The following is a 25,182-nucleotide window of genomic DNA, read 5'->3' on the forward strand; positions in this document are numbered from 1 at the left end:
GCCAAAGTGTAGCACCACGCCTCTTCATAAAGCGTTTTTCTACCCCACGTCCAAACTATATTCAGGAGAGTGGAAATTGAAATATCCCGTGGTGCCTCTCCTGATTCATGCTGAAATCAAAATATGTTCAAAAACCAACAGGGAAGCATTTCAAAATCATATGAATAATCGATAGGCAAACGTGCGCTGGATGCTAGGTGCTTTGTGAAACAAGTTTTTTTCCTCAAGAATACGAATTCCCGGTAGCATCTAGCTGCTTGCTGCGACTGCTTGTACAGCCAACAGCCACATTCCTGTTGCCAGAAGCGGGAGAATCTACTACTCAAACGTGACTCAACTGTAAATGTACATGAGCCTGCGCGTAACTGCTAAAACAAATCGAATGTAAACAGTTGCAGCTTCACGCTCATTGGAGGCAATTTGTTGTTATGAAGCACTGAATAGTCTTCCTAAAGGCTTTGACACATTTTCAACTGGCAGACGCTTGCATGAGCAATGTGTGTCGTTGTTGTATATGGCGCGTTTCCTTTGCAATTTAAGTTATTTTCGTTTTTTTCTCTCATTAAAGTATTATTCTGCAGTAGCGGGATGCAGTAATATCCAGTCAAAATTACAAAAATTTAACTGAAAACGAAAACAATGAAAAATTCCCAGAATTATAAAAATATCCTGGGTTTTTCCCGGTTTTCTCCCAGATGAAAAAATTCCCGGGTTTTTCCCGGATCTCCCGGTTGTCCCGGGTCGTATGCACTCTGTGAAGATTAGATGGGTAGATCACATAACTAATGAGGAGATATTGAATAGAATTGGGGAGAAGAGGAGTTTGTGGCACAACCTGACAAGAAGAAGGGACCGGTTGGTAGGCATGTTCTGAGGCATCAAGGGATCACAAATTTAGCATTGGAGGGCAGCGTGGAGGGTAAAAATCGTAGAGATGAATACACTAAGCAGATTCAGAAGGATGTAGGTTGCAGCAAGTACTGGGAGATGAAGAAGCTTGCACAGGATAGAGTAGGATGAAGAGCTGCAACAAACCAGTCTCAGGACTGAAGATAACAACAACAACGTCATAGTTCCTCCATCCACCTCGGGGCATCTAAACCTAATATGACAGGTGCAAGCCACTCTACCCAGACAACCTTTACACACCAGTTTCACCTCTATAGTGTCCATCATTGATTTGCCGACACCCATGGCGACTCTTATGTTGATGTTTGGTACTTGGTCCAGCTTGGAGATGTCACAAATTTTTCTCCTAAAGTTCATCTCTAGTGCAAGCAACTTGTTTCTCTGTCACTTTTTTTATTACAGTTGTTTTTGCCAAAAACAGTCTATCACATTAAAATCCGGTGGGTTCTGATCTATTAGAACAAAATATACTGTGAATTCATTTTTTCAATTTCAATCAATTTTGTCGCTGGATCAAGTGAAATAGTTAAGTGAATATTTAGATAGGAAGTCAACTTGCCAGCAACTGTTCAACTTGGGAAGAAAACTAGTTGAGGGAATACAGCTGATTAACAAAAGATGCAAAACAAAACAAAAGTGAACACTTATAGTTAAGTTAGTTTACTATACCAATTTTTTGTGACTTTGCAAATTAATATCCATTAGGAGATTGTCACATGGTTCTCACACAAGGAAGTGAAGCATCTGAATCAATTTTGCAAGGCTTCACACCAACAAATTGTAGATTTTCTCAAAAGGAAGGAAACATTCAATTATTGCTCAAATAGATGACAAACTTCCTCAAATAGATAATAGATTTTCTAAGATGGAAGTCTGTGGGTAGTTCGCCTTTTTAGTATTTTTCATCTATTGGTCTATTCAATAAAATCAAGGAACACAATGTTTACTAAGATGTCTACCCTGATAATGTTGTACAAAATAATGTAAAAAAACAGGACAGTATAACATGAACCCTCACTTATGGTGTAGGCACTCTTTGGCATCGAATAGAACCTGAATTTTTCTAAGGACCAAAACACATATATCCTGAATGTTGGTTAATGAGATATTATACCATTCCGCACAAGGAACTGTTGAAATGTAATAACATATTTTGCAGGATTCTCATCGAGTGATTGTGGAGGTCAGGGAATAAGGTCAGGCAAAACCTATTAGATCAGAACGCAGCATGTCATTCTCAATGGAGAGAAGTCTTCCGAACTAAGAGTGATTTCAGATGTGCCGCAGGGGAGTATTGTAGGACCGATGCTACTCACAATACATATAAATGACCTTGTGGATAACATTGGAAGTTCACTGAGGCTTTTTGCGGATGATGCTGTAGTATATCGAGAGGTTGTAACAATGGAAAATTGTACTGAAATGCAGGAGGATCTGCAACGAATTGACGCATGGTGCAGGGAATGGCAATTGAATCTCAATGTAGACAAGTGTAATGTGCTGCAAATACACAGAAATAAAGATCATTTATCATTTAGCTACAATATAGCGGGTCAGCAACTGGAAGCAGTTAATTCCATAAATTATCTGGGAGTAGGCATTAGGAGTGATTTAAAATGGAATGACCATATAAAATTAATCATCGGTAAAGCAGATGCCAGACTGAGATTCATTGGAAGAATCCTAAGGAAATGTAGTCCGAAAACAAAGGAAGTAGGTTACAGTACACTTGTTCGCCCACTGCTTGAATACTGCTCACTGGTGTGGTATCTGTACCAGATAGGGTTGATAGAAGAGTTAGAGAAGATCCAATGGAGATCAGCGCACTTCATTACAGGATCATTTAGAAATCGCGAAAGCATTACAGAGATGACACATAAACTACAGTGGAAGACTCTGCAAGAGAGACGCTCAGTAGCTTGGTACGGGCTTTTGTTGAAGTTTCCAGAACATACCTTCACCGAGGAGTCAAGCAGTATATTGCTCCCTCCTACGTATATCTCGCGAAGAGACCATGAGGATAAAATCAGAGAGATTAGAGCCCACACAGAGGCATACCGACTAACTTTCTTTCCACGAACAATACGAGACTGGAATAGAAAGGAAAACCGATAGAGGTACTCAAGGTAACCTCCGCCACACACCGTCAGGTGGCTTGCGGAGTATGGATGTGGATGTAGATATAGATGTAGATGTAGATCAGCATAATGCTCATCAAACCAATCTTGGACATTTACAGTATTTTGACAAGGGGAATTATGTTTGAAGACACAATTACAAGCTGAAATAAATGCCTGTGCGTCTGAGCAACAGTCCATTCCACAGGATGGTGCAAAAGACTCTGGACAGTTGGTTAAAAGAAAACAGTGCACAGTGCCCAGTAGCCATCCTGTATAGCGTAATAAACTTTACCAGTTACTTTTGCTTACAGTGTTACATAGGATTCACTGAAACTCATGGTATGACCACCTAAAACCAATATAGAACATTCTTGCTCTATAGTTGGAAGAAAACAGTCTCATCTGTATGCTCCCCTAGACATTCTCCATACTTTAGTATGTGAAGCAGCAATGGACTCAGTAAGACCACATTACTTGTTAGCCAGTAATCCATGTTCTGTGCTTCTTGGACCACTGAAGCATCTTCTTTGTATTTGAATGGTTTACAAGAGATTTATCAACAGCAGTTCTATCAATAATTTTTCATTTATATAGATAAACTGCACTTCTTTCAATGGCACTGTGCTTTAAGCACAACACTCACTTTCATGTTAGTAGTTTCTTGTTAGAAAAAGCTATCCTCATTAATATCACCTGATTTTAACAGTAAGTGTACAGTTTCTTTCACTATTGTATTTAGCAGACAAATTTTCTTCATGAAGACTGAATGATATCATGACACTGCACATAACTAACTGGTAGATTCGTGCCAAAGCGTATACTGACAATTAGCTCTCATAGAAAGTCTACAAAATATTATATAAGAGTAGAACAACATGACATTACAATGATCACAAACTTACTCAAGACTCAAAACAATGTCAGCTATATTACAATACAAAGGGAAAACAAAATATGATACCACAGTGTTAAGGCAGCTCAGATAAAAAGTGGAATTATGGCTTGTATCAGGATGATTATGGTGTATTGTTTATACCTTTTGCAAAGTTATAGAACATAGCTAAACATAAATGAACTAACAGTAGCTGCATAAAAGGTAGTTCCATATACACACAATAAAACAAGAGTTTCCTGTCACACTCGGTTAATGCACAATCAATTACAGAATGGTCTTTAATAACTGTCAGAATCTAGGTACTATTTACATTGATCATGAAAACAAACACACGGAAAAAAAAAAGATAAATACCACGATGGACTGCCAGATTCTCCTTCGCTTGAGAGTAAAGGTGCAACAGCTGTAGATGCCTGTCAAGCAGTTCAACTTGTCTTGAGTGCCAAGGTTCACGTAACTCTCCCATGCCCGCTACCTCCTGGAGCAGTTCTTTTTCTTCCTGGATCCAAAGCGCTCTGCAAAAATAAAAATGTTATTTCTAATTTACTAAGAGTAAATCAGCACAGGTATTACAGGGAACCATTTATTTCAATTTTATCATCAGTTCTTCTCAACAAACTGAATCTGAGAAAAAAAGAAAAAAAAAGTAAATTAACATCTATCTTCTAAATTTCTCAAAGCATACAGTTCACCAAAAACATACTGAGTATTTACGGTTTTAAATGCAACCTGTTCCCAAAAACAACTCAACCACTGAATTGCAGATACTTATTTCTTGTTATTATTTTATTTCATTTAGATACATATTCTGTTGATGAGAGTGCATGTGCATGTGCATTGCAATTCAGATCCGCTCATTGCAATCCAGATCCGCTGAACTTCTTGTTTTATAATCATGGCACACTTCGTTAACTTCATAGTCCAGAGCCACGAACCTCGTGGCAAACGCCAATAACCCCATAGTAAAATCTCATGAAACACGGCAGCTGGAAATACTCAAAGCAAGCACTTATGTCTCCAATATTTGAGATCTGCTAACTGTAACAGTAAATGAGGCTCAGGATAACATCTACACACACACACACACACACACACACACACACACTGAAGACCCAAAGAAACTGGTACATCTGACTAATATCCTATATGGCCCCTATGAGCACGCAGAAGTGCTGCAACATGATGTGGCATGGATTTGACGAATGTCTGAAGTAGTGCTGGAGGGAACTGACACCATGAATCCTGCAGGACTGTCCATAAATCCTTACGTGCATGAGGGGGTGGAGATCTCTTGTGAACAGCACATTACAAGGCATCCCAGATATGCTCAATAACGTTCATGTCTGGGTAGTTTGGTGGCCAGTGGAAGTATTCAAACTCAGAAGAGTATTTCTGGAACCTCTCTGTAGCAATTCTGGATGTGTGAGGTGTCGCACTGTCCTGCTGGAATTGCCCAAGTCTGTCGGAATGCACAACAGACATGAGTGGATGCAGGTGATCAGACAGGATGCTTACATATGTGTCACCTGTCAGAGTCGTATCTAGATGTGTCAGGGGTCGCACACCACTCCAACTGCACACAGACCATGCCATTACAGAGCCTCCACCAGCTTGAACAGTCCCCTGCTGACATGCATTCATGAAGTTGTCTCCATATCTGCACACGTCCATCTACTTGATATAATTTGAAATGAGACTTGTTCAACCAGGCAACAAGTTTCCAGTCATCAACAGTCCAATGTCAGTGTCGACGGGCCCAGACTAGGTGTAAGGCTTTGTGACATGCAGCCATCAAGGATACATGAGTGGGCCTTCGGCTCCGAAAGCTCATACTGATGATGTTTCATTGATTGGTTTGCACACTGACACTTGTTGACGACCCAGCATTGAAATCTGCGTCAATGTGCGGAAGGGTTGCACTTCTGTCACGCTGAACGATTCTCTTCAGTGTTTGTTGTCCTGTTCTTGCAGGATCTTTTTCTGGCCGCAGTGATGTTGGAGGTTTGATGTTTTACCGGATTCCTGATATTCACGGTACACTCGTGAAATCATCATATGGGAAAATTCCCACTTCATTGCTACCTCAGAGATGCTGTGTCCCATCACTCGTGTGCCAACTATAATATCACGTTCAAACTCATTATGAATTGAGACACAAAGGAGTTGCAAACGTTGGCTGGCTGCAAGTGGGGCATCAATTGAAATCAATGGGGAAAGTTGAAAATTTGTGCTGGACTGGGATTTGAACCTGGGTCTCCTGCTTATTAGGCAGATGCTCTGACCACTAAGTCATCTGGACACAGTGGTCATTGCAACTGCACTGACTAACCTATATGCCACCCATCCAACCCTCATTCTCAACTTATCCACATACTACTAATGTAGTGGCTCTTGCCGATTACACTCATTAATCGCAGCATACCACCGATTCCTGTAAGAGTTCAAGCCTAGTCTGCACCTACACTGAAAAGATTATTGGCTGTCTCACCTTAATTATATACACTAATCAGCCGGGACATTATGCCCACCGAACTACTATCTATATAAACCAATCCAGTTGACAGCAGCATCACCTGGCAAGGAATGACTGCCAGTTAGACAAATGTATGGTGCATGTAGTATCACTGAGTGTGCTGTCTTTGTGTAGAATGGGGAAAGTGCATTAAATATCTGACTTGGACTGAGAAGAGATTGTAATGGCTCGAAGGCTCACCACGAGCCTTTTGGAAACTGCAAGACCTGTCATGTGTTTAAGGAGTGCTCTGGTGAGCATCGTCACCACATGGGGAAACCAAGGTGAAACCACGTCCAGACATCATGGAGTTGGGTGGCCACCCCTTATTACAGATGTCGGATGTTATAGGTTGAGCAGCCATGTCGAACAGGATAGGCAGCAAACTGTGGCAGAACTAAAATCTGACTTTAATGCTGGGGGGAAGACACGTGTGCTTGAACACACAGCGTACTGAACACTAACAATAGGCTTCTGCAAACGACAACCCATGCATGTGCCAATGTTAACATCACGACATTGGTGATTACGACTGAAATGGGAACGTCACCAGCAGCAATGGATGTTGGCACAGTGGCAGATTATTGCACAGTCCGATGAAACTCAATACCTTCTTCGGCATACCGATGGGAGGGCACGAATCCATTGTCTTTACAGGAGAACAGCTCCTTGACACCTGTACTGCGGGATGGAGGGAAGCTGGCGGCGGCTCCATTACACTTCAGGGAACATTCATGTGGGCATTCCTGGTCCAGTGGAGCTCGTGCAAGGCAATATGATGGCAAAGTAGTACTGTAAATTGGTTGCAGACCATGTACATGCCTTCATGACTATCATATTTCTTGATGGCAGTGGTATTTTTCAGCGAGATAATGCACCATATCACAAGGCCAGGAGTGTGATGGAGTAGTTCAAGGAACACAGTGGCGAGTTCCAATTAATGTGCTGCCCCCCTACAACTTGCCAGATCTGAACCTGATCGAACACATCTGGGATGTGATTGAGTGTTGCACCAGAGTTTATCACTCTCCCTCCATAACTAGGTGATTTGAGTGTGCAGATGTGGTTCCCACTCCCTCCAGTGACCTACAAAGGCTTTGTTGCTTAATTGCAATGACATCACCACTGTTATCCATGCCAAAGGTGGACATACTGGCTATTAGATTGGTGGTCATATAAGGTTCTGGTTGTTCAGTGTATATATGCAGTGTCTGTTCTTTTGGGCGTAACATATTTACTCGACTGTAAGATGAGGTTTTTCGCAAATTTGGCAATCGGAAAATATTGGATTGTCTTATATTCACAGATTAAACTACTGCTGCTGAAGTAAACATTTTTACAGTATTTAATAAATTAATTGGGGGTTCTCTTACATTTACAGATGAAACTTTGGCTATTGAGTTTAAACAATACAGGGAGAGCACAAAGTCTTGCCTGATTATAACAATTTATTACAGACTAACTGTTTCACATAATAATTTACGTTTGATGCAGTTACATAAGTTAGTGTTACTAGTTTTTTTTTATAACCACTTACGTTAGTAAACCTCAACATGTGCTCCCTTGGTAGCTCGGAGAATGTTGAGGCGGTATTCCATTTCCCGCCAGGTGTTTTGTAACATGTGTTCTGTCACAGTACTCACAGCAGCTTGTATCCTAGCCTTCAGTTCGTCGACGTCAGCAACTGGTGTGACGAACACTCTGTCCTTGATATAGCCCCAGAAAAAGGGGTCATGGGATGTAATGTCTGGAAAGAATGGTGTCCAGGGTTTTGGGTGTTGGACCATTCATTCCAATCCACCGATTCGGAAATGTTTCATCCAGGAAATCATGCACTCTCAAAGCCCAGAGGGGAGGGGGGGCGCTCCATCATGCTGGAAAATTATCCACGGCTGATATTCTTCTAACTGTGGGACAATGAACTACTGCAAAACGTCTAAGTAAATGTTAGCGGAAATGGATTTTTTCCGTGAAGAAAAACGATCCAAAAACCGTGTTATGCATGAGGCCGCACCAAACATTCACTTTTTCGCTGTCTCCCTGTAACTGTACAGTATCATGTGGAGACTCTGAACCTCATATATGGACATTATGTCTATTTACCATTCCACTGACATGAAAGGTGGATTCATCAGTAAAGTATATGCAATTTAAGTACTCATTAGTGCCATCAATCCTGTTGGGAATCTCAGTTGCAAATTCAGCACGTGTCAGCAAATCATTCGGTTGCAAGACCTGCATGATTTGCACTTTGTAAGCATGCAACCTAAGCCTTTCATGGAGAATCTTCACCACACTCGCTTGCAGTATTTGAAGTTCATGTTATGCTTGACAAGTTAATTTAGACGGACTCCATTGAAACAATTGCTGAACATGATCAACAGTTGCATCACTCACACGAGGCCTGCCACTTTGAGGACAATCTTCAACGCTGCCTGTTTTGTTAAACTTTGCATACAATTGCTTTTATTGATTTAACGTCAGGAGGGCTGCGTCCATAAGAGGCCCAAAATTTACACTGAACACTGATGGGCGGTTTCGTTTCGTGAAAGCAAAGCACACATTGCGCATTCTCCTGCTTCGACACCATTTCGGCAGCAACTAACGTGACCTAACAGAGCGCATTGATGTTGTGGAGCACTAGCGCCATCTATTGGTCACAACAACTAGTAACACTAACCTACGTAACGGCATCACATGTAACTTATTATGTCAAACGGTTACTCTGTTACAAATTTTTATAATCAGGGCAAGACTTTGTGCTCACCCTCTACTTTATTTCAACCAGAGTCGAGATTTGCTGATACGCATAATCTCTCTATACAGTATTGATCACGGTCTTACATTTTAGACAGTGATATCGATCTTCCACAAACAATCACATGACAATTGAATTGCGATGCTAGTGCAATAGATGGATACATGAGAAACTATGAACTAGGCACTACAGCAATCTCATACTCTTCATAAAAAATTGACAATTTTGTGAAACACAGGAGAAAATAGCATTAAATTCAATCAACTCACAACCTTTTGTTGTCTTTGAGTAGGTTTGCAATAGAAGTTCTCATACATGTATGGATACCATATACATACATTATGGATATTGTATAAAAATATTAATATATGGATATTGTACACATTCAAAGGCGAAAATCTTGTCCTTCTAAAACCATCACATTATTGTGAACCCAAGCCAGTATTTTATTTGATTATGATAAACTAATAATTTACGAAGTGTGTTGAAAATGTAAGTTTGGTAGCTGTTTATGTATTAGAGACCAGGGGAAAATGCTGCCAGCTTTCAGTCAGCTTTAGAAGAAGGAGGTGACATTCAGATGAAATGAGGAAGGAAATTCATCCAAATTTAAATGCATAACAAATGAAACAGATCACATTAAACTGACTGCAATCGTTATTGAAAGAAAGAATTACAGCAGAAAGACCCATCGTGGAGGTAGTACCAACAAACAACGCTAGATCACGGCATGAGCGGAAGTTCAAGAATTGGACTGGATTGTGATCTTTTATTTATATATTAGCTGCTCTTCTTACACATGACCTGCACCCTAGAAGATATAGCTGTCCCTGATTCACTTGTGACAAGCACAGCACTAAAGAAGGCTTGGAAGGGGAATAGCGGTACAAGCTTAGCTGAGAACTATAAAAAGTGTGGGTAGGGGAGTGGTGAGCAGGCAGTAAATTTCAGCTTGCTGCTAACAATGGTAATATATGTTGCATACTTTGGCTTTTTATAAACATATACCAGTACAAACTACAGTTTGTACAAATCATTTTGTACTAGGAATCAAATTGACTTTAAAATTGGACAAATATTCAACAATAGTATACATTTCTGCAAGAGATGATAAAAGTCTAGACTGGGGACACTTTGGTGGTTCATGCAGCATTGTTGTCATGTTCACCATGAGGTACAACACAAACAATACGGGGTGTGTCAACTGCTGGAATCACACAATCAATGAGAGAGTGATGGGCAGATGATATGTTTTTGTAGTAAAAGACATTGCAACATTCTCATGACAGTACAGAAGCAAAATCTGCTGTGTGTTCAAAATATCGCTATATATTCGGCAGAAACAGCCAAATATTTGTGACAATATGTTTCACTGGTGCTCTGTTAGGATTTATGACGATGATGATTAAAACCAGTGGTACCACAAACACAAGCTAAACAACAGAGGTAGTGAAGATAAAAATTAATGTAAACACTTTCATTTTGTTTATTTTATTTTTCCTTGTATTATCAAAACATAGACAACCAATAAAGGGCCTAAGTTAAGGATTGGCGTAATGGTAACATTTTAGGCACATGCCTTACATCAATAGGGACCGATGACCGTAGCAGTCTGGTTCCTTTAATCCCACAAACCAACCAACCAACCTTACATCAACAGAAGTTTATAATTTTGATTAATCAGAATATGTTGAAAATAAATTTTTCTCAAGAAGTCTCTTAAAAAAGGGGGGGGGGCGTTCATCTTATACCCCCCCCCCCCCCCCCCCCCCCCGTGCATATGTGTGTGTGTGTGTGTGTGTGTGTGTGTTTTGGCCAATGTTCTTTTGAGTGCAGTTGCACAAGGCTCAAACTCTTATCGGAATTGGCAAAATGCCACAAGTATTAAGGATAACAGGGGCACTACATTAATAGTCTGTGGATAAATTGGGAATTTGGGTCAGACAGAAGGTGTGCTTGGGTAGTCCATGCAGTTGCAGTGACCATTGTGTCTGGATGGCTTAGTGGTCAGAGCATCTGCCTAGTAAGCAGGACACCTGGATTCGAATCCCGATCTGGCACAAACTTTCAACTTTCCTCATTGATTTCATTCAATGTCCACTCACAGCCAATGTCTATGATTCCTTTGCATCTTAACCTATTTAAAGTCTAGAGGATGCCACATTCCCAGGCAAAACTACTATTTATTTGAAAGCCTATGAACTTTGTTACACACTTTTGTTTGTCTGATTACTACATTGTATAATAGGGATCTTCTGTGGTATTCAATGATCAGCATGGAACTGGATAATTTAGATTTTACAAATAGGATTTTAGCCAGGTTACCACTGTTGCTGTGATTCTTTAGTGATACACTTTGTCAAGCAGTATTTTGTTTCACACAGTTGAAATCTCCATGCTAGATCACAAAATATGCCAACTGACACCATCTCTCTGTCTAAGGAGTCTATTGTGTATCAGTTGTAAATGAGAATATAGCTTTAATTGTGGACATACCTTTCTGAAATCCATACCATCTGCAGTTGGTGGTGTCAAAGTTGTCAAGTTACTTCACAATTAATCACTGTAGATACCACTTCTCTATACACAAACACCTCTCAAGCCCATGGCCTTGCCGCTATGGAACACTACCTCTCCCGAAGTCCTTCCAATTCCAGAACCACTACTTCATTCCTCATACACATTACCAATTATATCCTTGCACACAACTACTTCTCCTTTAAGAAGAAGGTATATAAACAAATCTGCAGCACAGCCATGGGAACATGCATCACACCCTCCTAAGCCAACCTTTTTATGGACCATCTAAACGAAACATTCCTAGATTTTCAAAACCGTTCACTGATAACAACTCAGGGCCAAGACATTACATTCTTATTCCTCCATGACCTCAACATCTTTTCTTCCATCCACTTCTCCAATTCAATGTGCCACCACCCTCTATGCTGATCTCAACGTTTCTGATGGCTCCATCCACACCTCTTTCCATGTTAAATCAACTAATCACTGACGGTACATGCACTTTGACAGCAGTCACCCCTTCCACACCAAAATACCACTCCCACAGAGCAAAGACCCTGGAGACAGTGTATCTGCAGTGACAAGAACTCCTTTGCTCAGTATCCTGAAGGTCTCACTAAGGTCTTCACAGAAACACACTCCCCCCTCCCCAAAACTAGTCTGTGCCATAACACACAAATAATCCCCCAAACACATCCCACTATCATTCTGGACTGGTGGAACAAAACTATATCCTTCACCAAAGTTTTGATTATATATCATCATGCCCAGAAACAAGGGACATTTTACCCAAGATCCTTCCCCAACCCTCCTAATGTCGGTTGACATTCATGGAGTCACTACACTCACTCCATTCACCAATACCTCCTACCATCATGGTATGAATCTGAGAGTGGTCAAATACTGACCGAAACTGGTTACCACTGAAATAAATGTTTTTGTGGCCGAGACTGCTGTAATCAATTTTTAAAGTACTTTTAGCCAGACTGCTGTTTCTTTGCAAGAAATGTTCTCAAATATTACTACATTCTTCACTCCCATAAAGCTCAACACAATAGTCTCTCCTTCCTTTGTCCTGTCACCCCCTACCAATTCACACTTTCACATCATATTTATCGTGTGCCGCAACTCACCGGCTCTGGTACCCATGTATATCATGCTTAGCCTGTGCACCTGCTAACCTCTCCCTTCAATGTTCCTAACCTGCAGCCTCCCTCCGAGCCACTACCTATTCACCTTAACCCCTCTTTCTGCCACCAGCCTCTCCCCCCCTTCTTCCCAAACCACCTGCACAGCCCCCATGCCACCCTAGTGCACTTGTTGAAATGCAATCCGGCATTTCCCACACACCAGCACTTTCACTTTGTGTGTGTGTGTGTGTGTGTGATGACTCACTGTTTCTGTTATTTAGTGAATCGCTGCCATTACTCCTAAATTATTTACATTCTTGCCACAATAATATGATTAAATTGTACTCTGTGCAAAATTCTACCAGGAAGCTTCCCCTTTTATTTTTCTGGTCCACTACTTTGTTTGCCTACTATTTTCCGTCTCTTAATTTTCCTATTATTGAATTCCAGTGCCACATAACAATTAAATTTTCATCTCCCTTAATGAATTGAATATTGTTTTATCTACAGAACTACTAGGCTTATATACTACTTCTACTATGGTGGCTTTTGGTATTGTGATAATGTGTTGACAAACTAGTTTGCTAGACTTTACTATTTTCTTATTCATTATCACATTCACTCCTGCATTATCCTTACTTGACTTTTTGTTAATGATAACTCTCTACTCAATTGATCAGCCACCTCACTTCAGATCTATCAGGTAGTCACTGTGACCCATCATGGCAGTGATGATAAGATCAGGATCTGGCTTGAGGTTATGATTGGCTGTCCTTTATTGTGTTGAGAAGTTAGTTTTTCTTAGGAAGGGACCTGGGTATGGGTGGTGAGGCCAAGCTGGAGGTAAGGAATTCCTGGAGCATGGCCAGGGGTTGGCATGGTAGGATGGGGAGAACACGTTATGTTTAGATGACGATATGAGCTGTGAGAGACAAGATTCAATGTTGGGATTGGTTCAAATGGCTCTGAGCACTATGGGACTCAACTGCTGAGGTCATTAGTCCCCTAGAACTTAGAACTAGTTAAACCTAACTAACCTAAGGTCATCACAAACATCCACGCCCGAGGCAGGATTCGAACCTGCGACCGTAGCGGTCTTGCGGTTCCAGACTGTAGCGCCTTTAACCGCACGGCCACTGCGGCCGGCAATGTTGGGATTAGACTGGCTATTGTTTAAGGGAATGGTAGTGAAGAAGTGTTTCACTGTAGGGATTGGGAGCAGGAAAGTAAGTCTTTGATAAGTCCAAAACGGTTAAACTTAGGTGTACAGCTGAAGGTGAGACCTTTGGATAGAAATGAAACTTCTGTGGGATTGAGGTGTTTTATGGAAGCTTAACAATGGTGTTTCTGGTTTTGTTTGCGTTCTGGATTTCATGGTGTTCTGGAAGATGTGGCAAATTGAAAAGGTCAGTTAGACAGGGTCAGGGTGCTATGAGTGGTTGACGGGAGGGTGGAGGGGTGGGGATAGGGGTAGGGGGTTCACCGTGAGTACGATAGCTGTTAATGGGTAGCGGAGCTACAAGGTGGGAGTAGCATACCAAAAGGTTGGATAATTTATGGAGGTGATGTCTGGAATTCTCTTCCAGGTGTTTGAGAACAAAGAGGTTTGATTTTTGGAGACGTGGTGTGTATAGTTTGGGCTACACAGTAACAATATCTTGTGGAGGAAGCAGGGATGGTTCTGGGCTGCCTGTGCCTTGGAGATGGGTTTCTGCAGCACAAGGTTTTCAGGGTTAGGAACTGGAGGAATCTGAAAAGGTGAAGGTTGTTACTAAATGAGAGATAGGATCCAGAAAAAGGAATTTTTGTTGTTCAGCTGCTGGGGGAGATTCCATGGCTTTGGCAGCATTTAAGGAACAGATGTAGGACTCGGTTTTAGCTACGGACAGGGATACTTTTCCGAACTAATGCAGACAAATGAAGCACGGGTCCATTTGGGCTGGGGTGGTGCTAAGAAGATGTGAAACGTCACAAGAGAAGGAAGAATGTAAGAATTAAATGGTTGAACTGGATAACAAAGTTTGAGTTTGTGGGGTGAAACAATTGGAAGAAATTGTGCTGAGGGCAATATGATAGTTCTGTGTCATGAGGAATTATGCTGTTGTCCAAGTTTTCGCAGGCAACACTAGTGCTGCATATATTGAGTAGCGTACATCCAAACTCATAGAAGCCATCAGGTGTTATGAAAGCAGTCTTTTCCCATTCAGTTTGTCAACCTTGATCTGCCAGTAACCTGCTCCATATCCATAGTGCTAAAATACTTTCACTCACTCGAGACACGTCAAGGTGTCATCAATTCACAGGAATGGGTATAAATCCATTTTTGGTAGTTTTTTCAGCCGCCTATAACTGATGAAGAAATACCAGATGCCATCTTTCTTCTCCACAAGGACTAACATTTCTCTGACAGTCTAATGATGTCTCATAGAATCTTCTCCAGGTCTTCCTGAATTATCTGTCATTTAGCTGCATTAATTCGGCCACAAACCGACACAGAAAGGCCAACATTGTTCCTCGGTGAATCTGTGGCCTGCTGGTGGCTGGATAGTAGATTCCTCCGCTGTGTAATCAGTAATGGTAGTGCAACTTGGTTCTCTATTGATGGCACAGAGGTGACCTTCCTGGACTGGTCTGGTTGTCCATATGCACATTTCCTTAAGATGAGTTGCTGTTGACAACTGGTGAATTAAATCTCTGATTGTCCATTTCTGATGGATCATATGATCATTGCCGACACATAGATTCTTTGGTAAAACTGAGTACTATTTTTCATTCGACCACAGCTTCACTGTTTAACTGAGTTTCCAGACTACTGATTGTAAGCTGCTTTTCAAAAAGACATGAGTTGAGGGTTGCAAAACAAAAATCGCTGAAAAGGTCATACTGTTGTTGTCTGGGGAAGGATGTGCAGTCCCTGTAAGAGTGCTGAGGTCCTAAACTCACTGCTAGAGACATAAGAGCACACACCCACATGACAAAAGAGTGAATGGGTACACATGTTGACTGTTTACTATATTTGGTTGTGATGGAAATAGTAAAACAGACATTTCTAAAGCAGAGCAAAGGGGTGTAGTGTATTTTTTGACAGCAAAAAAGAGTGCAAGGAATGGAAATACATAGAAGGATGGCACTAGCATACAGAGAGCACTTCATGTCTGTTGCAAGGGTCAAGCCATGCACAAGAGATTCATAGGACAGGCAGATGTTGTTGACTGATGATGCATGGTCTGGAGTGCCCCTTGTCCAGCAGGTGGATATCCTCATTATCCAAGACCAGCAAGTTTCAGTAGCAACCATTGCCACAGAGGTTGCATTATACATCAGAAGTATTCCCACCATCATTAAGCAGAAAGGAAAGATTGAAATTCCACACAAAGTGTGCACCCGGCAGGTTTCTTGTAGTCTTCAAACAGCACCGGAAGCTTGTGTAACGGGACTCTATCTTTTCACATCTCCAGTGCCATGCCAAGGAAAGGAATGAGGTCCTGGCATGAGAGATCGCAAAAGATGAGACAATAATTCATCACTTTAAAGTTGAGTCAACACAAAGTCTCCAGTGGAAGCATGGAGGGTCACATTATCCATGACATTCACACAAGTGCATGAAAGGTTATGCTCACCTTCTTCTTCGATGAAAAGGGATTCCTTGTACTGACATCCCCCGTGGGGTCATTCTGATCCACAAAAATGCAAAGCCTCATACAGTAAAAGCAGCCAAGAAGTTCTAGCACGCATTCAAATGGAAGATCCTCAATTATGCTTCATACGGTCCAGAGCTGTCTCCCTTGGATTACGCCATTTTTGGTGAGCTAAAGAAGGATCTGAGAAGTAAACAGTTCACCTTGGACAAGGAAATCAAGCCATATGGAAAGAGTTCACAATACGGCAACAGGGAGTTTTCAAGGTAGTCATTCACCACGTGGTTTCACAGTGGGACAAGATGCGTCAATGATGCTGGGAAATACTTTTGAAATAAAGGCACAAGTTTACAGGTCTCTCTCTCTCTCTCTCTCTCTCTCTCTCTCTCTCTCACACACACACACACACACACACACACACACACATATATATACTCTTTCACTATTTTATGCCCCTCAAAGAACCTGTCACACAAGTGTGTCTTCGCTGGTAAACAAATATACAACTACCCAGAAAAATTGTTGCACCATCCTGTTGTGGTAGCTTTGACAATCTGTACCTACAATCCATTTGTGCCACCTGTAATGATGTCCATCCAAGAATAACACTATAACTGCATTCTGGTAAAACAACATATGTGAATGGCTTCAGCAGTTATTCTTGCAAAAGAAAATACTGTAGGCTCGAAATATTTTCCATTTGCAGCATTCAGCACATTGGCCTTAAAATCTCTTAGCATAATCTTCTTTAGTTCTCGGTTATAAGCATCTGATATAACTGAACGTTGACTAATGCCTGGAGATGTTGCTTGTAGGTGATGATGTCGACAGCTTTTCTAGTAAATTGGCAACTGTCATCCATTGAGGATTTTTGTCTGCCAAAGCCTCTCCTTTGATGGTCACTTAACTTAGTTTTATTGAGATTTTGCAGCTGAATGGGCAGATGGTACCTCTGTATGATGACAAGGAATGACTGTGGAACATTGGAGAGTGACCTCAACCAGGATACTGCAGGGGGCTTTGTCACTCAGTGTGACGAAGCAGCTGGGATACTTTTACTTCCCATCTTGTTTTGCCATCTTCCTCTTTAAAACTCTTTTTTTTTTCATTTTTGAATTAATCACCATTAACATAAGTGAGCATAATCTGCACTTTCATAAAAGAGAAACGTTGGCCCTAAGTTTTAAAGAATATAACACCAGATCTAATTTTGTGCTTAATTTTATGTATGTAATTGATTTTCTAATTTATTTCGACTATTCCTATTTAGTATCTTTTATTATAGGGCAAAATCAGTAATTGTTTCGTAACTTAAATTCTAATGTTGACATATAAACAAATATAAATTCTATAATAATTATAAACATTTGGAGGAACAACTAATAGTATTTTAAAAGATTTATTTGGCTCTATTCGAAAACATGTTAGCAAAGCCAGCCCTTAATTAACTCCAGATTAATTAACAGTTTCATCAAAAGTATTGTTTGTGTAACTATATATGTTAATTTAAAAACACAGATGATGTGACTTACCGAATGAAAGTGCTGGCAGGTTGATAGACACACAAACAAACACAAACATACACATGAAATTCAAGCTTTCGCAACAAACTGTTGCCTCATCAGGAAAGAGGGAAGGAGAGGGAAAGACGAAAGGCTGTGGGTTTTAAGGGAGAGGGTAAGGAGTCATTCCAATCCTGAGAGCGGAAAGACTTACCTTAGGGGGAAAAAAGGGGTATACACTTGCACACACACACATATTCATCCGCACATACACAGACACGATGATGTCTGTGTATGTGCGGATGAATATGTGCGAGTGTATACCCCTTTTTTCCCCCTAAGGTAAGTCTTTCCGCTCCCGGGATTGGAATGACTCCTTACCCTCTCCCTTAAAACCCACATCCTTTTGTCTTTCCCTCTCCTTCCCTCTTTCCTGATGAGGCAACAGTTTGTTGCGAAAGCTTGAATTTCATGTGTGTGTTTGTGTTTGTTTGTGCGTCTATCGACCTGCCAGCACTTTCGTTCGGTAAGTCACATGTTCTGTGTTTTTAGATATATTTTTCCCACGTGGAATGTTTCCCTCTATTATATATATATATACGTCAATTTCATGATTTAAACAAATAATTCGGCCTAACTCTTGTAGTAAAGGAAACTGTTAAAAAGAATCAATTTTTCGATGTATACGGTTGATCGAATGAGTTATGTTTTAATTGCAATTTCTGTAAATTAAACATCAAACAATGTGTAGTTTCAGTACCTATTATTGTGAGGATGTATAAGGCACTAATTTTTGGTCCCGAGACAGTGGGTCCATGGCCAATTTTCAGATGGAGAACCCGTACTGGTTAGATCAACAACAATGCATCCACTTAACTGTGAAGTAAGTGTTACACCAATAGGCTGTGTGTTAAAACAATGATAGTATCTGTTCCATACGTACCTTATTATTCTACAAGAACAGTGAACTGTGCGGTTAGGCTTTTACTGCTCGTAGATGTTCAACAGTAAACTATTGTAGCAGTATGAGGATGTTCGCCTGCAACTTATTAATGAGGCTTATCGAAAGTTAAACAATAGAGCACTGGCCATATATAACTGTGTATTATTGGGGGGAGAGGGGGGGGGGTTGTAAACAGTGAAAGTAAAGAAATGTGAAACGCAACTGGGCACCTGTCAGCTACTTTATTTACAGTAGTCAGTGTCGAAATTACACCATTTTTCAGCCAGTGTAGCAACATAGTACGTCGACACCAAGGACAATCAATGAAGAAATAAAGTAGGCGAACGTCATAACAGGCCAGCTGTAGTCATTTTCAAAGCTTTGGCATGCATGGCACTCTTTCAGTGTCTTGTGGCATAATAGTTTAACATGTCCAGCATATCCACAGGGGAAATATACCTATGTGTCATTAAACATTCTCTTTATTTTTGTTCTGTTCTCCCCCCACTCTCGTGTTGTTAATGAAGCACGTGGTTGTATCTATGTCATCAGGAAACAAGTATGTTGTCTTATGGTTGGTCTGCAACTGGCTGTATCTCTGTCATCAAGAAAATTGTATCTTGTCCTATATTTGCTTCACTCCTTCTAGTTGGTATGCCTTGTACAGACTGGCACCAATGATTAGTGAACATCATCTTGAATTGGTGATATTACCTCCTCTTGACTGGATTAAACATTCAATGCTCCTACCCCTGGCTGTCCGAGTTTAACATCAACAGATGTCATAAACCCTCATACTTATTCTCTCACTGCTTCCCATATTTCTGATGCAAGGTCCTGATGGCCATCATTATAACATTTAACAGTCTGTCAGAAGTGTTTCGACTTACTGTTTTCATGGTGTACTGCTTCAGTGTGTTGGCACCAACTGATAACTCCTCTGATGGGGTTACACCCTCCAAAATGAGCACCTGACATAAGTCCTCTGGCACACCCTTCATTAGATGTGTCACGTTACATCATATTTGGGTTCACTGTGTGGTGTTTAACACAGCTCCAAATCACTCTGCATGTACAAATATGTCATCTCCCCCATGCATTGGTTTTCATTTTCCAGTTATCTGGCTATGAGGGCATGCTCTAGTTGTTGCCAAAGGTGTTCTTAATTTCCACCTGAAATTTGTGCCACCTGTTGGTTATTTCCTTATTTGTTTTTCATCCCACAACTTGGCTGTACCATCCAAGTAAAAGTAGACACTGGAAATACATGGCATTCATCTGTTATATTCGCGATACGGTCAAATTCCTTTAGCCACTATGTCAGATGCTGGCTAGTGCCTCCCAAAAATACCGTTGGATGCCTGACTTACATCTAACAAAAGCTTTTGTATCCATTTATACCTTGACAATGTGTACCATCAGTGGAATGTACTGTTTGTATTCCGGTTTCTGCCTATGGAGGTAATGGCTTTTGTGTAACCTTATTGGAGCCATGGTGTTACCAATATCCAAAGCACCCAGTGCCCTCCAGTAGACTATGTCACGCAGAATGTAGAATCTGGAGTCAGTTACAAGACTGGGTCATCAACAAAACTAACACTACACAATGAAAGCAGATTCACTGAATACACTTGGATCTGGACTGGCTGTATCAGCAGAGAATGCTTCTATTCGTACATAAAATTTACAGAAAATTACAACGGTTTGTAAAAACATAAGTCTTAGAACATATCAGAAATGCAAAACATTAAAAAATAAATGACTGCAGGAGGCAGGAATGAAACCAATGCCTGCATGTCACCAGCAGTGAGTACAATTGCTACACCAGGCAAATGAAGACCAGCACATGAATATATAAATGGCTGTAGCTTCACCTCACTTTCAGCTTTGCTGCAGTACCAGCATAGCAAGGCTGTGTTGGGTAATGTTACAATGCCAGATCAGTCAATCATCCAAATTGTTGTCTCTTCAACTACTGAAAAGGCAGCTGCCCATTTTCAGGAACCAGATATTAGTCTAGCCTCTCCACAGATAGATCTTCGATGTGTTTGTACTTACGGTGCAGCTACCTATATGTCTGAGGCATACAAATCACATCACTGTGACAAGATTCATTATTTATTTATTTATTAGAAAAATCATTGCTGCACCAGAGCAAATGGAGACAGGAATGAAGAGATCAAGGAGCAGCCAACCATGTTCCATGCTTGTTTGGTGGGTGACATGTCACTCAAACATGCAAGCCATGCTAGTGGTACCTGTCAATTTCAGGTGAACACTTGCACATTCCTAGGAATATGTGGCCTGTCAATGTCCTGGTAAAATACGGCACATGGAGTTGTCTGAAGAAGAGCTCTAAAATGTTACTGATGAAGCAAGTGAGACCCTTGGATAATACGGATAATTTAGGAGGGAAGAAAGGCTTAGATGAGAGTTTGAGAATACTATACTGCTGTGACTAGTTCTTGTAACCATGAGCTATTATTGCACTGGGAGGCAGCAGTGAAGCCTAGGGGATTTTAAGAAGGTTGGCATAAACAGAGGGAGTATACTGGCAACACAGAACACCCTGTTACAGGGAATGCTCTACAACACTAGTCGTGACCTCAGTGCCTGTTTCACCGCATGTGCCATCTGGATTCATCTCCCAGACACCAGTTTCTCAGACCTCTGCAGGTGGGAACTAGCACTACGACATGTCCTTGGTTCTCACCACCCATCTGGCCTTAATTTATGATAATGTCTTCCATAACAGCATTTCTTCATAGTAACTACTCCTTTCGTCACTCTGTTTTAATTTTCTATATCTTTCATTCTCTGATCTTTCTATTTTTCACCATCCCTCTTAGCTTTTCACTTTTATTACCTCATGCATGATGCTTTACCAGTAATCTATATCTTGCATATTACCCTGCCTTCCATGTTTAAGATCTCAAGTTTACAAATCTTGCCTGGTGCAGCACCCAACAATCAGTCTTTCCTTCTCATCCTGTTCGGTAAGTATCCCCTGACCTGGGGTTCTGGATGACTTTTCCAAACTCTACCACTTTTTCCTAAACCTCTCCAGTCTGTTTCCCTTCACCCCCTCTTCCTTCCCCCTCAACCGATCTGCCGGAAGGAGGAGCCCCTGGCTCTGAAAGCTTCCATAAACTAAACCTTTTTTATGTGTATATTCTCCTGCCACCACTTGGTGAGTAGATTTTTATCTATTCAATTACACTGTATTGTCAAAAATTGATTATTTTCAGTTAATTGCATAAAATGATGCACTGAGCTCTTAAACTTTACTGTTGATGGCTATGATGTTCAACAACAAAGTCTTCCAGAAATTTATCATTACAGAAGGATCAAACATGTATGCAGCCATCACTGTAGAACAGCTTGTAGCAAGACTCATCAAAACCATTATTTTTGCAACTCAGCTTGCCAAAGATGGTGTTTACCTGACCATTGTGTCTAGAGGCTTTTTTTTATGTTTTCTGGACAATGAACATCAATACAATGGCATTAATGGCAACAGATCAGCACACAGCAGACAATATTTAACCAATGACACAGACAGGTTCACACCTGTGGGCTTCACCATTGAGTCAAGATTGTAGATGAAGCTCACAGAGCTGCTAAGACAAGATAGAGGTCATGCCATGCTATGAGCATATTGCATAAGTCCTCTACCCACTCATGACTTTCACACACCAAATAAGAAAAGTGAATGTTTGTGTATGTATATACCATAAAACCATTCACAGTATATAATTTATTAGAATATTTTTCATTTAAATACTTATTTTACTTTTTTTGTTTCCTGTATCTAGCTGACCATTTCATCTGTCAAACTGATGTTGAATAACACATACCTTTTTAAAAAAAAATCACACTGCAGACCAGAAATCACATATCATTTACAAAATTGACAAAATTGCAGAAGAGTCTGTCACAGAGTACCTTTGCAATTGCATTGCAATAGAACTAGTGTGGGCTCAGGTGAAATCATATGTTGCACACATGAATAATTAAAAGACATTGCGTTTTTAGAGTGTGGGGCTCAGGCAGTATTACTCTCATAAAATAGAAAAATAGTCACACACACACAAGGCATGTCTTTTACAAAAGGCACGGCAATGAGGAAGTGCACTGGAACACAGAGTGGAAGAGTTGATGACAAGATTAGGGGATGATAGCAGCAGTTGCCAAGACAGTGATAGTGATGTAGGAGATGTGGCTAATGATGACACAAACTGAATACTGTGGCATCTACCCTCTTCCATAAGATCTGGGTAAGAAACGCATCTAAGTATTAAAATACGTATTGAAATACTGAAACATCATGACCTTTACTTTATCTCAACATATATTTCCAAACCTTTTCTTTTTACTGGGTTAAAACAACAGTCAACAGTGTAATAATATTTTATTAATGACCAGTTTCGACTTCATGTAGAAGTCATCTTCAGGAAAAGAGCACCATCTGTCTGCTGCTGGTGGCTCCATGGATGCTCACACAGCAACACGATAGTAAACTTTTCTTTTTCATTATGAAAAGAGTATGTTTTGATCCCCTGAGGTTATTAGTTTTATTCACACTTCAACACTATGGCACTGTAATGGTTCTACAACTTTCTGGTGTGATATTCGTAGTCAGGCAGCCAGGACAGTTTCTATCCATTGATTTCACGCACTTATCACAGATGCATAGCAGCGTTGCCAACTGCCACAGACATTCTTTCAGCAGCACAACTACAATCCTTCTGCCTAATTTGACACATGCTGATATTGCAACCTCTGACATTAACGTGAGATGATGGTACTGGCTTTTCAACTTCATTTGACAGTTCTTCAAAGGTCTTTACAATCACACAAGTGAAGGTGCTGCCCAGCCTAAGTGTATGATACCTCTCTACAATCTACAACTGCTTATTCTTGGTGCACTGTTTACACATCTCCAAAGTTTTCATTTATTTAGGCCACTCTTCCTGGGTGTTGCAAATATCCCAAATTTAAGTATAGGTTTTATAGTGTGTATAGGAATACAGTAACATAAAACTGTCAAAATGATTACACACATAATACAAAAATGTCAAAATGATTACACATGTAATATATGTATATTACCCAGCACAAAGTAAAACAAAACTTTTTGTAAGGCTGATGCAGTTTTGTTCAGGCCTAATTAATTCAAAGCTCTAATATCACGACCTTCAATCACTAGAAGAGTCACTGGCCTAGAATGTCAATCAATACAAGTACTCTATATTTCGAACTGTGAGCAGTCTCTTCTTCCTCAATGTAAATATAAGCTGGTGGCCATTTGCCCAGAGCCAATTAACTGTAACTGGTAGTCTAGTCCACATCTACATCTACATACATACTCCGCAATCCACCATACGGTGTGTGGCAGAGGGTACCTCGTACCACAAGTAGCATCTTCTCTCCCTGTTCCACTCCCAAACAGAACGAGGGAAAAATGACTGCCTATATGCCTCTGTACGAGCCCTAATCTCTCTTATCTTATTTTTGTGTTCTTTCCGTGAAATGTAAGTTAGCGGCAGTAAAATTGTACTGCAGTCAGCCTCAAATGCTGGTTCTCTAAATTTCCTCAGTAGCGATTCACAAAAAGAACGCCTCCTTTCCTCTAGAGACTCCCACCCAAGTTCCTGAAGCATTTGCGTAACACTCGCGTGATGATCAAACCTACCAGTAACAAATCTAGCAGCCCGCCTCTGAATTGCTTCTATGTCCTGCATGCTATGTACTGTATGCTAATAAGATTGTTCATGAACTTACTCTGTTGTGTTGTTTTGCAGGATCTTTTAGCACTGACTAAATTCCACTGAGCCCCAGGCTGATACTATTTTTTTTAACTGTATAGCTGAAACCTGTTTTATTCACTATGTTATTTATATAACTATGTTATTTATATAACTTGTAACACGTAATGTGTCTTGAACTTTTATGTATGGTCAGTTTTTGAGAGGGGAAAAAATGGTGATAAGGATTTTGGAATGACGTAGTATTATTATTTCTATCCTAATGGATGTAGAAGAATTCCAGTTTTCTTATGAAAGAGGACGCTTTGAAACTCATACAGCATCAACTTTAAAAATTACAGCAGCAACAGAAGCAACTGGTGTAGCAACTGCAGAACTGATAACTATATTTGATCTCATCAGCCTTCGTTACATTCCCAGCATTTGATAGTGTCTGTGAAGACAGGAAAGACTTTGTGAGAGACTGGGGTAACTCATTTCACGGACC

General features: G+C 40.6%; 1 protein-coding gene across 5 annotated transcripts in view; it reads right to left on the reverse strand.

The window, feature by feature from the left end:
* Nucleotides 1-25,182, reverse strand: part of LOC126480847 (inositol polyphosphate-4-phosphatase type I A) — a 250,991-nt gene that overhangs the window by 67,560 nt on the left and 158,249 nt on the right. For all 5 annotated transcript variants that reach the window (XM_050104201.1, XM_050104200.1, XM_050104199.1 and 2 more), the window contains one exon: nt 4,279-4,439. In XM_050104201.1, the coding sequence (XP_049960158.1) occupies nt 4,279-4,439 (161 nt within the window). The remainder of the gene's footprint in view (nt 1-4,278; nt 4,440-25,182) is intronic.

The sequence above is a fragment of the Schistocerca serialis genome, chromosome 5 (assembly GCF_023864345.2).
Source record: "Schistocerca serialis cubense isolate TAMUIC-IGC-003099 chromosome 5, iqSchSeri2.2, whole genome shotgun sequence".
Taxonomy (NCBI): domain Eukaryota; kingdom Metazoa; phylum Arthropoda; class Insecta; order Orthoptera; family Acrididae; genus Schistocerca; species Schistocerca serialis.